Below are 15,551 nucleotides of genomic sequence, written 5' to 3' on the forward strand. Positions count from 1 at the left end.
ACACTTTTTGGGTCCATTCCAGGGGGGGGTGTCGTTTCGTAGCCAGTACTGTGTAATCTTCCAGTTCCATCTCTCCCCTCTCTCTACCCGACGGCCACTTGACATTCGTATCTCTCTCAGCCATTCATTTGTTTTGTTTTTTTACTTTTTATTTCATTTTAGCTTGTTCTCTTCCCATTTTTCTGTACCTGTCTGAGCCCACCCCACACGACCACTTCCCTCTCTCTCTGTCTCTCTCGCCCCTCTCTCGCCCCCCCCCCCCCTCCAACTCTGATAGCTCATCCATTCATACATCAACCTTTTCACTTCTCCACTTTCTCCAGTGTCCTCTCAACCCGACCAATCCCCCACCACCCCGACACACACGCACATACCGGTACACACACACACATACACACACACACACACACACACATACAAATAGACAGACACACACACACACACGTACACACACATACACACACACATACACACGCACACACACACACACATACAAATAGACACGCGCGCACGCACACACACACACACACACACACATACACACACACACACATACAAATAGACACACACTCACACACACACACACACACACACACGCGCACACACGCACGCACGCACACACGCACGCACAGACACACGCACACACACACACACACAAACACACACACAAACATAAACACAAACTATCTGTCTGTCTCTGACTCCCCTTCCCCAACCCCCCCCCCCCCATCCCCAACACACACACACCCCCCCCCCCCTACCCCATCCTACCCCAAAATCATTCACCCCTCGTTTCTCTCAGACACTGTTCACGTCCCTCTCCGCCGTCACTTGACGGGCAAGAAGAGCGATCAGGCATTGGCAATGCTTCAACCCCCTTAACGTCACCACCGACCATTGATTCGCCCACAAACCCCCGTATTAGGAACCAGAGGATGGGACTGGGTACAGTCTACATAAGTCTCCGACACGTAGCAGACTTTGTGCTGCAAGTCTGAGCAGAATATCCGCGGCCTGAGAGCGAGTGGGACCCGAGATTGCCAAAGCAAATCACGGGGGGGAAGGCCTGGGCTTGCGGAGGGTCCATCTCCATACAAAATGTGGCCGGGGCATTGTGGTGTAAATCGCTGCATGATTGCTCTCCCTCCGTCTGCTAGTACTGGCTGGACAAGTAGAAGTGCTCAGTCACTGTGCGATTCAAGGCAACGTGGATCTTCTTTTTAAGACTCTTCGATTTAAAGGCTTTTTCACCGTTTTAGACCTTGCTATTTCGCGATTCTTGCCAACGTGGATCCCGCTTTTTAAGACCCATTGATTTAAAGACTTTTTTTCTCCGTTTCAGACCTTGCTATTTTGCAATTCATGCCAAGGTGGATCCCCTTTTTTAAGGTTTTAAGGCCCCTCGATTTAAAGACTTTCCGTTTCAGACTTTGCTATTTCGCGATTCATGCCAACAATAACCACACCTGTTAAAGACACCTCGGTTTAAAGACTTTTCCCCCGTTTCAGACTTTGCTATTTTCGCGATTCATATGCCAACGTGGATCCCCTTTTTTAAGACGTCGATTTAAAGACTTTTTCCCTGTTTCAGACCTTGCTTTTTCGCGATTTATGCCAACGTGGATTACCTTTTTTAAAGACCCCTCGGTTTAAAGACTTTTTTCAGTTTCAGACATTGCTATTTTTTTTATTTTTTTATTATTCGAAACGTCTTTAAATATCACCGCCATGGTCAGATGCCCTCCAAAGGGTTCAGATTTAAAAAAAAAATTTTTAAAAAGTTGTTTATAAGGGGGAGGGGTGTACCCATATTCCCTTTTTCTCTCACCCATCCCCGGCTTCATTCTGTCTAATAATACTACTACAGAAGAGGAGGACATGCAGTAAAGCAGTGGTCACGTAAATGTCTTGCTTCCGCGCTCCCTCTCCACAACATGTTTGTGAGACCTCAAAAACAGAAAATCTGAGGAAACAGTTCTGGATGCAAAAGGCTTATGATTGACAAACCTTTTTCAGTAGATCATATTGGGAAGAACTTCTCATTGAAAAAGTTACTAATAAATTAAGAAAAAGAACACTTTTAACCGGCACAGCATTTATACCTGGCAAATGCTATACAGAAAATGTGTAATTAAACAAAATTCCAAGCACATTGCCAAACATTTCTACATTAAAACTACCATAAGAACAAAAGGACAATCAGCTGTTTATCCACGTCAGTTTGACCCGGATGTTTTGTGGTAAAGGTTGTTCCTTGATGAGCAATGTTTCCACAGGCTAGAGGACCAGAGGTGTCTGCCAAGGTCACAGCTAGAAACCTGGAAGACCGAACAAGTTCCTTGTCTCATAAATATCAGAATCCCCCTCTAGCACTGTAGAAATGCTGAGAAGGGTGTACCGATCATATGAAAATGTTGCCATCTGAACGATGCACTTTTCAACAACAACAAAAATCAAAGAATAAAGAGATCCATATGTTTCCGCTTTGGTGACTGGTTTAAAAAAAGTAAATGCAAAGAAAAAAAAAATTTTCATCGAAGTATTGACGTTGAGAGAAACCTGGTATCTGCATAATGTTGTTCCATTTTGAACCTTTTCAGGTGTCCTTTACCCTCTAAGAACATGGAGTATATGCGTCATTGCACCTCGGGCAGATCAGACAAATGTAGACTGCCATTTACAGTCACCCTAAATAAGTCCAGTGTTCGCTGTCCTCGGGCCCTACGAAGTGTGCGATGTAGGTTATCATTACATAACTCTACCTGTCCCAAGATAGGCCAAATGGTTCTAAGAGGACGTTAAAACTAATTATCATCATTATCATTACGCCAAAAGCACAGGGAAACCCGTGTGCATCGAATCACAATACCATGATGGTCTCAGCAGGTCCGGTAAATGATCTTTATTTCTGGATCAGATCTCGAGGCGGTGGGGAGGGGGGGGGGGGGAGGCGAGGCGGGGTGGATGATGGGCGAGAGAATGCGAGAGAAAGAGAGAGAGAGAGTGTGTGTCTGTGTGAGTGTGTCCCCGAACGTGTTCGTGCACCTCCGAACGACTGTGTCTGTCTATCTGTTTGTCTTTATTTGTGTCCTGGTATATGTCTGCCTGTCTGTCTATGCCCTTCTTTCTGTGTCTGTGTGCAGCCGTCTGTGTCTGTATGTCTGTCTGTGTCTATTTCTGTCTGCCGTATGTGACAGAAACAAGGAATCTAGCACTCGACAGGCGCACCCGAAGTCACTTCACCCTTGGTCTATCAGTCAAAGCTAAATGTGTACCGTGACCGACTTGTCGTTCTTGCTTGGTCCTTGGTGGGGGCGGAAAAGATGGGAAGTTCCAGAGAACGCTGTAGGCTAGAAGACCTGGTTCAGAGAGTCCTGTGGGCGAGTCTTCTGTTGAGACACTTGTAATGTCAAGGCTCAACCGTCCATTGAGCTCTTTAATAATGAATGGGGAAGTTAATTTGGGATACATTGTACAGAGAGAGAAAAACAAACATGTAAAAAAGACTGAAAATAAGGTCAGGTCAGGTTAGTTTACGTTTGAAATGCGGATTTGGAAACTGATTCAAGTAAGATAGTTTTCGTTCTTATGGGGACACATTTAAACAGTTAAAGGAAAATTTTGCATGGAATAAGTCCACGTTTTGTACAAATAGTATGTCTAATGTATAAAGCATATATGCCTTTAACTTCCATCGTAAAGGTATAAGCATATTCTTGTTCCTTAGTTTCACCACCAAAAGGGATAGCAATTAGTTTAAGAATCTCACCTTAATTGGTATGGACTGAAATAACGGATTAGTAAAATATTTAAATAAAAGGAAAACACACCAGTAACCACGTTAGATACGTTTAAATCAATCAATTCATCGGCATGTAACTGCATTCTTCAGGATGGTAACATATTCCAAAATGTCTGCCGTACAAGAATCAAACGTTCATGAAATGCCCACATGCGCGGTGAACGGTAGGACACGATACCGATTCCAATCTCACCTCGATTGAACATTTTCACAAATGATCGCGCTTTGTCCCAGACCAAAACCAAGTTTAGACACTGATTTTAGAGATGGATGTTTTCTTTAAGGTCGATTTTCAGCCAAGGAAGTGATACACACGTGCGTGGAAGTGGGCTTGAAAATGGGACATAGCTTGGACAATTTTCATAGATAGGGGAACAAGTCTTTTTGTTCCAAATGCTGTGATGTCGACAAGCCAGTGACAGACGACAGGCAAATGACGCAGTTGCGCAAGTTTCGAATTCAGTTGACAAGAACCAGTTTTAGGACAGCGAATGAAGACTGCAGTGTTCGTGAAATGCCCGGATTCACGGCGTTTACGCGGTACGTCGGCAATCGTACCCTACAGCTCCTTGTCATGCCTAGTTTTATACCCAGCTCCGATAGACTGGGTACAATAAATATAATGGCATCTTGGAACGCCGCAGTTGGTACTTAGCAGTCCACTTTTGTTTGTACCCAGCAGTTTAAGATAAGCACGCAGGGTGGGTCACCGAAAGTCGTTAGCAAAATTGGTTGTCAAAGAATATTGAGTTTTGCAACGGAGTCAAACCTTGTCGCAGACTGATGTTGCAAGAAAGCCTTGTCTTCTTCTTGAAGCAAAATGAGACATTGGAGGGATGGCGTCGGCAAATCGGTCAAATGCATAAACTTTTAAAAGGGTGGGCGTAAGTAAACGTCAAGGAAAATGTGAAAAATCGGAGAACTGCCGAAACTGTTGTCGTCATTTCGGCACATTTTCCAAAGAAAATGAATACTTACAACATCCCTGCATTGTAACATGTGCCCACACATGGTTTAAAAAAAAAGAGGACAAGACAAAGAAAACCACTCGTAACTAGGTACAAGGCACCAAAAGAGGCGTAAAACGTCCACGGCCAACGGGGCTTGCAGCAGCTGATGATGCGTGCAGTGAGGATGCTGCCTGAGACAGATAATGCCAATGACCCGCTTCCATCATTGCCTGTCATTATCACATTAGGCGGGAATGAAATTTGCCCATTTGCTAAAGGCCGCGGATGGATGCCAACCCCTTCTCCTGTCGCAATAATCGCCCTGTTGACTTTGAGCTTCCTGTCCATGGCACTATGTGTGTGCCTGTATGGGGGGGGGGGGGAGGGGGAGAATAAGGGAGGTGGTGTGTGTTGGGGGGAGGGGGTGATGGTGTGTGTGTGTGTGTGTGAGAGAGAGAGAGAGAGGCATACAGACAGACAGAGGGAGAGATCTTTGACTTTGGAAGCGAATAAGAGCTGTCTGTCTGTCTGTCTGTCTGTCGCCCCCCCCCCCCCCCCCCCCCACACACACACGGCCCTACAAACACATCATCATCGTTATCATCATCATCATCATCATCATCGTTATTGTCACCCATATTCCGAGACAGTCTGTGTCCTCGTCAGAAGGGGGTGGGGGAGGGGGGGGGGGTGAGGGGCTAGGAGAATGGTGATTAGTGTGCATCCCTAGTGTGTGTGTAGGGGGGGGGGTCTGGGGTTAGAGTTTGGGTCGGGGATGGAGGCCTCGAAAGGAGGGGTATCCGGAAGGAGGTGTTAAAGAGCCACATACATCATGCATGAATTGACACATATATACGGGAGTGAGAGTGCACGCTTGTGAAAGGTGGAGTGTGGGGATTCGATCGGGAGAAAAAATAGGCATCAACTGCATTTAAAAAAAAATGCATATGCTTTAAGTGGTTTACTGTCTGTCGTTAGTGTGGACTGATTCTCGTAAAGGAATGCGATAATATTGATTTTAAGTTGGAAAATGTAGTGTAATTCTTTTATGTTCCGAGACCCGTACCCCAGCCCCGCCATTATTTATTTAGTGGTTGATTTTTTACCAACATGTTGTGTGACTCTCTGTCTGTCTGTCTGTCTGTCTGTCTGTCTGTCTCACTCCCTCTCTCCCTCTCTCTCTCTCTCTCTCTCTCTCTCTCTCTCTCTCTCTCTCTCTCTCTCTCTCTCTCTCTCTGCGCGAGCGGACGATTCTGTCTCAACGTGTCTGTTTCCAAGTATCCGTTTTCATATTTATTTCAGTTCTTAATTCATTTATGTCCTGTGTTATATGCGTGAAACAAAATATTTATTTCGTGTTCTGCCTTTTGCTCATGTCTGTTCTCTTCTTGTTTCTTCCTTGCCAGCTGAGATCTTGTTTGAAAGTATAAACGGGTCAATCGAAGGTAAACTAGCTGAGAGAAAAAAATTGATATTGTTTGTGCACAGTCTTGTTGTTTCAGATTTGTGATTTTTTTCTCCATCATTTAAAAAGTGACATTACTGACTACTTATCTTTGAAAGAAGAAGTTGTTTTTTCTTCATGTTGTGCTTTGGAAGTGTGTTTGCATTAGGTGTTGTTTGGTATGAAAATACGAGTTGATTTTTAGACTGCATTTTAAAAACCCAGTTCCACGGTGACATTTTGACTTTTACAAGAGTAGCTTGAATTGTGAGTACTTGGCTTGGGCCAGTCAATCGAATCACCATCACGTATAACTTTCTTCTGTAAACTTTATCGGTGAAGGTATTCCGATCGACTAGTCAAAGCCATGCACTTTGATACAAGTTCTTGTGGTTTTTTCATTCGGAATGCTTGCTGATTTTTGCTGTGCTTTGTGTGAGCTTGTTTTTGTTGGAGTCTTGACCAAGTTTGGTTTTGGAATTAACTCACTGAACCTTTACTTACAGAAATAACAAAACGAATCTGGGTTTTTGTTGAAAAAGCAGTCGTGTTTGCATGGTTGACGTGTGGTGTTTTTGAGCTCATTCAGGGAAAAGTTCGTCATCCAATTCTTCAATCATTGATTCATATCATTGTGTTGTCTTTGGATTTTATCTTTTCAAAATCAAAGTGTGTAATTTTTATTTGATAATTGGAAATACCAACTTCTCTTTGTTAAATGTTTATTTGTGAAACTGCCAAATTGAAGAAAAGAACCAGAAAATAATGTTTCGAATAAAAAATAATTTCATAAATGTTAAAATTTGCTTCTCGAGTTCGATTTTGAGTGCGTCTTAGCAGTGAATCATTTGCTAGATGGATTTTATTTTCGTTTTCACAGTTGGCTTGAATTCTCCAAGTTGTAACTATCACTCTGAAATTTCTGAAAGAAACAATCTCATACATTTGCACAGCATATTCATTATTTTTGCTGTTTGAATTATTTATTACATTCGATGGATTGATGTATTATGCTGTTATGTCTATTGATGTTTACGCTGCCTTCTCTTTTCTTTGTTACATAGAACAAAATGTTAGTTTTAGTCACTGTAAGTGATATATGTGTTGTGACCGTCAATGTTTTAGTAATCTCTCCTTTGTCATCTTTTTCTCTGTGTGTCTTTGTCTTTCGAAATAGTTGAACTTCGCTGTCTTATTTCAAATTTCAGATGTTTTCGTAAACACGATCCCTTAAACCTTTTTCATACGTTAACTGTATTTGTTTGAGTTTCCATCTTTTGTGATTTATTGTCCTGTGTAAATATTGATCTTGATTTTTTAAATATTTCTTTGTAATGAAAATAAAATGTTTTTGCAACGATTTTGTATAATGAGGAGTAGGAGCAATTAGGATAAATAAACAGCTAACACAGCTAGTTAAACGCCGAATTACATTTTCAGTCAAGCAGTGTAGAATTAAACAGTACAGATAAACTTTGGCTAGATATCGACAAAAAGATAACATCGGTATTGGATTTTTAATTTAAAAAAAAAATTATATATATATATATATATATATATATATATATATATATATATATATATATATACATGGATATATATATATCTATATATTACAGCTAGGTAAACACCGAATTCGAACAATCTATAAAGAATAATAATTTAGCATTGACAATTGTAGAATGATTTAGTACAGATGATCTTTGGCTAGCAATCGACAAAAAGATACTACCGGTATGAAAAACAAAAATATTAAAAAATTCTCTCCTTAAAGGGTGGGTATATATGGAGTTTGTTTCACACACTTTCAGCAGAGAGGTCAGTGAATGTATTATTAAACGTGGATGATCCTAGCCCAATGGATCCCAGGAGTGTGATATCGTATTATATCACCCAGGCTGACCTTTCAAGTGACAGAACACAACCCTGTATGGCCAAGCCCCTTGAGTCCAGTTAGAGACTGTTTATTAACAGCTTTTTAAGGAGTATGGATGGGCATTGCTTCATTATTCCCAGAAGTCTCATTACATGTTCTGTAGTTACGTCACACGCATTGATCTGCTTATGGCTACGTGTGTTTATGGAGATGTTTGTGAAATAATATATCAGAGGATTGTGCAACCTCAAACCCCATCAAAGGCCAGTGAAATATTCACAGTGAAGGTCAAAATTGCTCAATGTAATTTTTTCTTTTTCTTTTTTGTTGTTGACTGACGATATGTTAATTTTGATAGAGTATTAACAGATATTTGTATGTTTCAAAGCGAATGGTGAAATGATTCTGATCAGAATCAGGGATGATCCTTCCCATCAGGATATCAGAAATTCCTTATTTGGACATTTTGAGATCGACTTCATTAATTTTTTTCAAATATCCAAGAACGCTGAACGGGAAGTAGTAATGACTCAAACTTTATCCCTGCAGAAATTCGAAAGATTTGATTTTGACGACAGTTGTTAGCTTCGTTGTAAACCTAATCAAAATGTCTGGGAGTGGACTTTCTGGATGAAAGACTAACATGGTGTTTCTGTGTGCTTTGAGCTAGAGTAACTCAAAGAAAAAAGAATAACACACCGACACAAAAGTTTTCCGGCACTATATTTGCTGAGCAGTTGGACTTTTTCAATCATGCAAAGACAAAAAAATCACTTTCATTGTAAATATTTTTTAACCTTGATTAAACAAATGATTTTGTTGTTTGTTGCCACTTGATAAAGAGAAAGTAACTAAGGTTACTGTCATCCAAATGGGAAGGTTACGTGTAAGACGTTTTCCAATCAGGCAGCTCTACTCTGACTTCAGAGCAGAACAAAAGAATAGATAATTTGATTATTGTAACATATCTTGCGTTATGCGAACAAGGAGTGGGATAAGCACACCGCACCCCCAGGCCTGGCCGAGAAACTTGGTGCACTAACAGCGATATACATTTATATCTCCCTTGTAACCCATAGCTCCAGTCATACAGAACCGCTGGAAGAAAACAATTATCTGTATGCCCGTAAATCTTTCCAACCGAGGTCTCTGGGGTGTGCGCTTCAGCCTAAATCAATGGAACCTTATGACATTGTCTATTTCCCTTGGTGACAGTTCCCTCCCTTTGCTCGGCTGACCAAAAGTCAAAATAACAACGGATGCATGAATCCTTCGGGGGTTTGAATTAACAAAACGAGCAAGTGCTGCCTCGCTTAGAACGTTGTTGTTGGATTAAATGTGTCATCCATTTAATGTAAGACGTACGTACAATGTTCAAAGTAAATACATCAACAAGTCGCGTAAGGCGAAAATACAATATTTAGTCAAGTAACTGTCGAACTCACAGAATGAAACTGAACGCAACGCAACGCAGCAAGACCGTATACTCGTAGCATCGTCACTCCACCGCCCGTGGCAAAGGCAGTGCACGTGGAATTGACAAGAAGAGCGGGGTATTCGTTGCGCTGAGAAGGATAGCACGCTTTTCTGTACCTCTCTTCGTTTTAACTTTCTGAGCGTGTTTTTAATCCAAACATATCATATCTATATATTTTTGGAATCAGGAACCGACAAGGAATAAGATGAAAGTGTTTTTAAATTGATTTCGAAAAAAAAAATTTGATAATAATTTTTATATATTTAATTTTCAGAGCTTGTTTTTAATCCGAATATAACATATTTATATGTTTTTGGAATCAGCAAATGATGGAGAATAAGATAAACGTAAATTTGGATCGTTTTATAAATTTTTATTTTTTTTTACAATTTTCAGATTTTTAATGACCAAAGTCATTAATTAATTTTTAAGCCACCAAGCTGAAATGCAATACCGAACCCCGGGCTTCGTCGAAGAGTACTTGACCAAAATTTCAACCAATTTGGTTGAAAAATGAGGGCGTGACAGTGCCGCCTCAACTTTCACGAAAAGCCGGATATGACGTCATCAAAGACATTTATCAAAAAAATGAAAAAAACGTTCGGGGATTTCATACCCAGGAACTCTCATGTCAAATTTCATAAAGATCGGTCCAGTAGTTTAGTCTGAATCGCTCTACACACACACACACACGCACACACACACGCACATACACCACGACCCTCGTTTCGATTCCCCCTCGATGTTAAAATATTTAGTCAAAACTTGACTAAATATAAAAAGAGCTTCCCCAGTTAAGCGGGTGTTGTTGTTGGATTTATCATTCTACATGAGGCATACACTATCCTTTGTAAATGCGTGATTTTTCTAACTGGAGAATTGTGAAAGGATAGATGTCAGTTTCAAACTCAGTACATGTATCACGCTCAAAATGTGTAATAATTATGGGACTCTGCTATTGCTATTCATTTTGTCAAGACAGATTAAATGTAGATTTTTTATCCGGGCGATAGCGGATGTTTTGTCTTCTTTTCGATAAATGCTAAGACTTTTTTAGTGGGTGTTTTGTCTTTTTTTTTTATCAATGCCAAGACTTTGTTATTTAACCTTGCTTGTAACCTCTCGTATCTTTTATTTTAGAATATTTGCAGCTGCTGTGTAATTTAGTGGCAAACTGTTTTTCAGAATGTCTCATTGATTTATCTTACTTTATCCTTCTTTATTTATTTATTTAATTTTTGGGGGTAGGCAAAGGGACACATCTTGGTCTCTTTCTAAGCAGATATTCCCTTCAGTTAGGTAGGGAAGTGTCAGAACAATAAACTCGTGTACCAAGATCTAATTTTTTTCACCGAATAATCACAAATTCCTCAACTCTCACCTCCGTCCCATAAAATAAACCTCCTCTGTATCATCCTTCACCCCATCAGGACAATATAACTTGATATCACACCCCTCTCCTTATTAGGCGTGGGCGTACACATCCGGCGGCAGCTGATCATGCTGAGCACGAGTGAGGGCAAGGTGGTGTCCATCTCCATCACGGGGGACAACTCTGTTCCTGACCTCTACCCCAGCCTGCTGGAGCCCACCGCCATCTCTGTGGACTGGCTGACTGACCGCGCCTACGTGGCCAGTAGGAACAGAGTGAGTTGTGCGCAGTGCTATACCCCCTCCGGCTTCCCCCACCCACCCCATTCCATTATTGTGTTTTGTTTGTTTTGTTTTTTGAAAAATGTGTCGAGGCCCACAATGGTTATTCTGACCTCTGTCTGTGCTTGTGTAATTCCCATAGGGCCCTCCCCCCCCTCCCCCCGCCCCCCCCTCCCCCCCCCCCCCCCCTCCCATTTGTAATGCCGTCTACAGCTCACCCTTTGAAAGTTTAAAATGAGACGCAATGACGAAGGAAGAAATAAAAGGTCACCGCGGGTAAAACATGTATGTAAATGTCCTACGTGTCCTGTGTTGTTTCAGCTGTACAGCTGTCCCCTAGACAGAGACCTGTGCTTCGTTGCCATTGGCAACCTGGACAGCACGCCCACAGATGTCAAGGTCGACCCTGTCAACGGGTGAGGACGTACATTTCACTGCTTGTTGGTTTAATTTGCACAGATGTGATGGGGGTGGGGGGGGGGGGGGGGGTTGTTCTGGTCGATCTCGCATATTTGTTAAATGCTGTGCATGTTTGTGTGAGCAATAAATCAAGATGATTTTTATGAGTTCTCAAAATGAAGGCATTATATTTTGTGGTGAGAATGTGTTTCTTTGAGTGTTTATTTCCATTATTTGTATAAACTTCCATGGCAGTCCTTTTATATGGACTTTTATTCAAGTGTCTTTCCAGTTGTTGTTTTCTCGTAGAGCAAAACAAAGTGCATTCTTGCAAATGAGGCTCATATGAAGCCTCTCCGATAATATCACAGACATTTAATATAGATTAGCCCCTTCCCTCTGGATGATGATTAGTATAAAAAGAAATGAAGAGGGGGTGGCTGGAAGTCATGAACTTACCCGCTGTACTTTTTTCACAGTATCATGCCATCTTCGTCATTTTGTTGTGTGCACAGTATCATTAGTTTTCACCATACCCCCCATTCTCTAGCTACCTGTTTTACGCGCTGAGCGGGGAGAACAAAGGGCTGTACCGGGTTGACCTCCACTCCATCCAACCCAACACTAAGGTCAAGTCCAAGCACATCGTCACTGTGGACGACCTCGCTGCCTTCGTCGTGGATTTTGACAACGTCCAGCTCTACTTCCCCAACAACTCCATGGACAGCATCATGTCCTGCTTCCTCGATGGCTCAGATGTCAAAGACTTCCGCCCAAAGGTGAGGCATATTTTGTGAGGTTGGGGGTTGGGGTGCGGCTGTGAGGGGGGGGAGCAAGATTCGACAAGCCTGTCAGCCTGTGTGGGGGGCGGGGGGGGGTGTGTGTGTGTGTGTATGTGCGTGTGTGTTGTGTGTGTGATGTGTTTGTGTGTATGTGCGTGTCACTGTGTGTGTGTGTGAGAACAGGATGTGTGTGTGTGTGTGTGTGTGTGTGAGAGAGAGAGAGAGAGAGAGAGAGAGAGAGAGAGAGAGAGAGAGAGAGAGAGAGAGAGAGAGAGAGAGAGAGAGACAAAGACTGTTAAAACAAACAGAGAAATAGAGAGAGATCTTAGACTGTGGAAGCGAACAAGTGGTCTGTGTCTGTGTGCGTGTCTGTTTGTCTGTCTTTTTGTCTGCAAGATTCGACAAGCCTGTCAGCCTCTGTGTGTGTGTGTGTGTGTGTGTGTGTGTGTGTGTGTGTGTGTGTGTGTGTGTGTGTATGTGTTTGTGTGTGTGTGTGTGTGTCTGCAAGATTCGACAAGCCTGTCAGCCTGTGTGTGTGTGTGTGTGAGTGTGTGCGTGACGTGAGTGTGTGTGTGTGTGTGTGTGTGTGTGTGTGAGAGAGAGAGAGAGATAGATAGAGAGAGAGAGAGAGAGAGAGAGAGAGAGAGAGAGAGAGAGAGAGAGAGAGACACACAGACTGTTAAAACAGAAAAATAGAGAGAGATCTTAGACTGTGGAAGCAAACAAGTGTATGGTCTGTGTCTGTGTGCGTGTATGTCTCTCTGTCTGTCTGTTTGTCGATCTGTCTGTCTGGGTGTCTGTGTGGGGGGGGGGGGGGGGGAGGAAGGGGTCTGTGGGGGTGTTGTATATATATATATGTGTGTGTGTGTGTGAGAGTGAAAGAGAGAGAGAGAGATTTTCTCTCTTCTTGGCCCCCGGTCAACTTTCCATAGTCTGAGACAGCGTAATCAGGAGAAAGTTGTGTTATCTTCTTTTGTCATTGCCTTTTGGCCCCAAATTCAGCATGCAGTCGTGCTTGTGCTGATTATCTTTTCCAGTTGAACGTTTTCCCCAAGATCAGTCCGGGCACTGTATTCCCACACTGCTAAGTTCTCAAAAGAGAAACATCTTCAAATGGTTCAAAGCTTCAGCCATCATGGAGTTTTTTTCAAATCCCTCTTTCAATCAGGGAACTGATGCAGTAATCTTCAGACATGGCCATAGACATAAATGGCAGAGTTGTGTGCTGTCTTTTAAGCTGATAAGAGCCCCAGAATGTTTTTCACCTGTGAATAGAGGAATTTGAAAAAAAGAGGATGCCTATTTCAATTCTTGTGCATGTAAAAATTAGAAAAATGAAGCAGAAATTAGAAGAAGAAAATTCTTCAAAATGTGGGTTTGAAATTACATGAATTAAGGTCTTTCACGGGCCTGAGTAAATGGGTTTTCGATTCATCAGTAGGACACTGATGTAGCGGTCAAACCAGATCATGGCAAGGTGAATGAAATGTTCGGGGCTGTATGTGTGCCGAATGTTGGAAGTTTATGATTAGAACAGTACTATAGTAGCATGCAGATTATAGCCTGTTTATTAACAGACATTCACTTCTCAATTTTTACTTGCAGACTTTTGTTTTTACATTGTTGCTATTTTTGTTTTGTTGTGTTTATTTAAATTGTGTTATTTGTGTGTGTGTTATTATTTATTTTTTTTGGGGGGGGGGGGGGTGGGGTAATAGCTAGAATTGAAGGTTAATGTAGCAGGTCTTGGAAAGTATTGGGGAAACATGATAATTTCGTTCTGTGTTTTATTGCTTGTTAATGTTTGTTTAGCCTTTTGTGGGGCTGAAAAAAGTCTCTGCAAGGGTTTCTTGTAAAAGACATGCTTATATTTCTCTGTCTATGGGCGTATGTTGTGTTTGTCTCTCTGCATGGTTGCTACATGTTTGTAATGTTGTTTGCAGGTGGTGACAGGTTATTGTAAAAGACATGCTTATTTCACTGTCTTTTGGAGTGTGTTTTGTTTGTCTGTTTGTTTCATCTTTTTAATGATGTTTGCAGGTGGTGACGCGCGCCTACCACGGCATCACCAGCATGGCGTACTATGACAAGGTGTTCTTCTGGACCGACGGGGAGAACACTTGGGGGGAGGAATTCGACCCTGGCTTCAGCCAGTATCGCCATAACAACCTCCTGCTCTTTGATCCTCCCTACAGCGGCTTTCATCTCTACCACCCCAAGGCACAGCCCACACCTGGTCAGTGTGGGGGGGGGGGGGGGGGGGAGGGGAAACATTGTACAACCCTACCACTCACTGCCAGTATAGTTCTTTTTTAGAAAAGTCTCAATGTGCTTAGTACAGTGGGACCCCTCTTTAAGACCCCCATTTTGAGACTCCCTCCGTTTTAAGACCTGATTTTCTCAGATTTTTGTCTTGTCTTGAAAGGGGGGTTCCACTGTATCAAAATATGAATACAATGTCTTTTGGGGAAAAAGGGCCTAACAATTATGCTAAGTAGACTGCTCTTACCACTGCTGGAGATCAAAAGAAACCCCAACTTTATTTTATTAGAAAAGATCCAAGAGTTTACTGTATACAAATTTGAAGTTTAATCCTGTAACCTTCTTTTCAGACGTGGAGGATTGAAATAAAAAGTAATAGCGCCAGAGTAGTTTGACATTTTCAAAATGACAATAACCCCGCAAACCTCCACCTGCTAAGCTTTTATGGAATACCGCTGTTTTCAACTAAACAAAAAGCTTAGTAGTGTATGGTAGGATGTAAGACAAGTATATTAATAAACTAACATCTGTAGAACTTGATGAAAACCTCAGATTCAGAAGGAACAAAGTCATCGAAAAAACATGATCCTTGGATCAGCAAAGGTTAAGCAGTTTATTTCAGGACAATAGGATTAACCTAGTATAAGAGGTTTTGAAACCGGATGTTTTTCTCGGTTCACAAATACCTTGAAAGAGAAAACAAACTTTTTGATGAACTAGTGTGATATGGAGGGGGCAGGGGATGGTGTAATGAAAGAGACCGAAGAGAAGTGGTGCAGAGAAGTAAAAGAGAAACAGTATAATCTACCAGGAAATGAAGTAGACTGGAGATTAAAGGATTCCTTTCAACATAATGACTTCTTGGTGAATAAAGACAGCGCTTTTCTCTTTGCCGGGAAAAAGGAA

At 41.9% G+C, this 15,551-nt stretch overlaps 1 protein-coding gene across 1 annotated transcript in view; it reads left to right on the forward strand.

Annotated features, from left to right (window-relative positions):
* The window catches only part of LOC138961778 (proto-oncogene tyrosine-protein kinase ROS-like), a 230,927-nt gene that overhangs the window by 172,214 nt on the left and 43,162 nt on the right, over window positions 1-15,551 (forward strand). Inside the window, exons 10-13 of the mRNA XM_070333450.1 lie at window positions 11,018-11,196; window positions 11,524-11,618; window positions 12,152-12,380; window positions 14,424-14,619. Coding sequence (XP_070189551.1) covers window positions 11,018-11,196; window positions 11,524-11,618; window positions 12,152-12,380; window positions 14,424-14,619 — 699 coding nt within the window. The remainder of the gene's footprint in view (window positions 1-11,017; window positions 11,197-11,523; window positions 11,619-12,151; window positions 12,381-14,423; window positions 14,620-15,551) is intronic.

This window comes from Littorina saxatilis, linkage group LG3 (assembly GCF_037325665.1).
Source record: "Littorina saxatilis isolate snail1 linkage group LG3, US_GU_Lsax_2.0, whole genome shotgun sequence".
NCBI lineage: Eukaryota > Metazoa > Mollusca > Gastropoda > Littorinimorpha > Littorinidae > Littorina > Littorina saxatilis.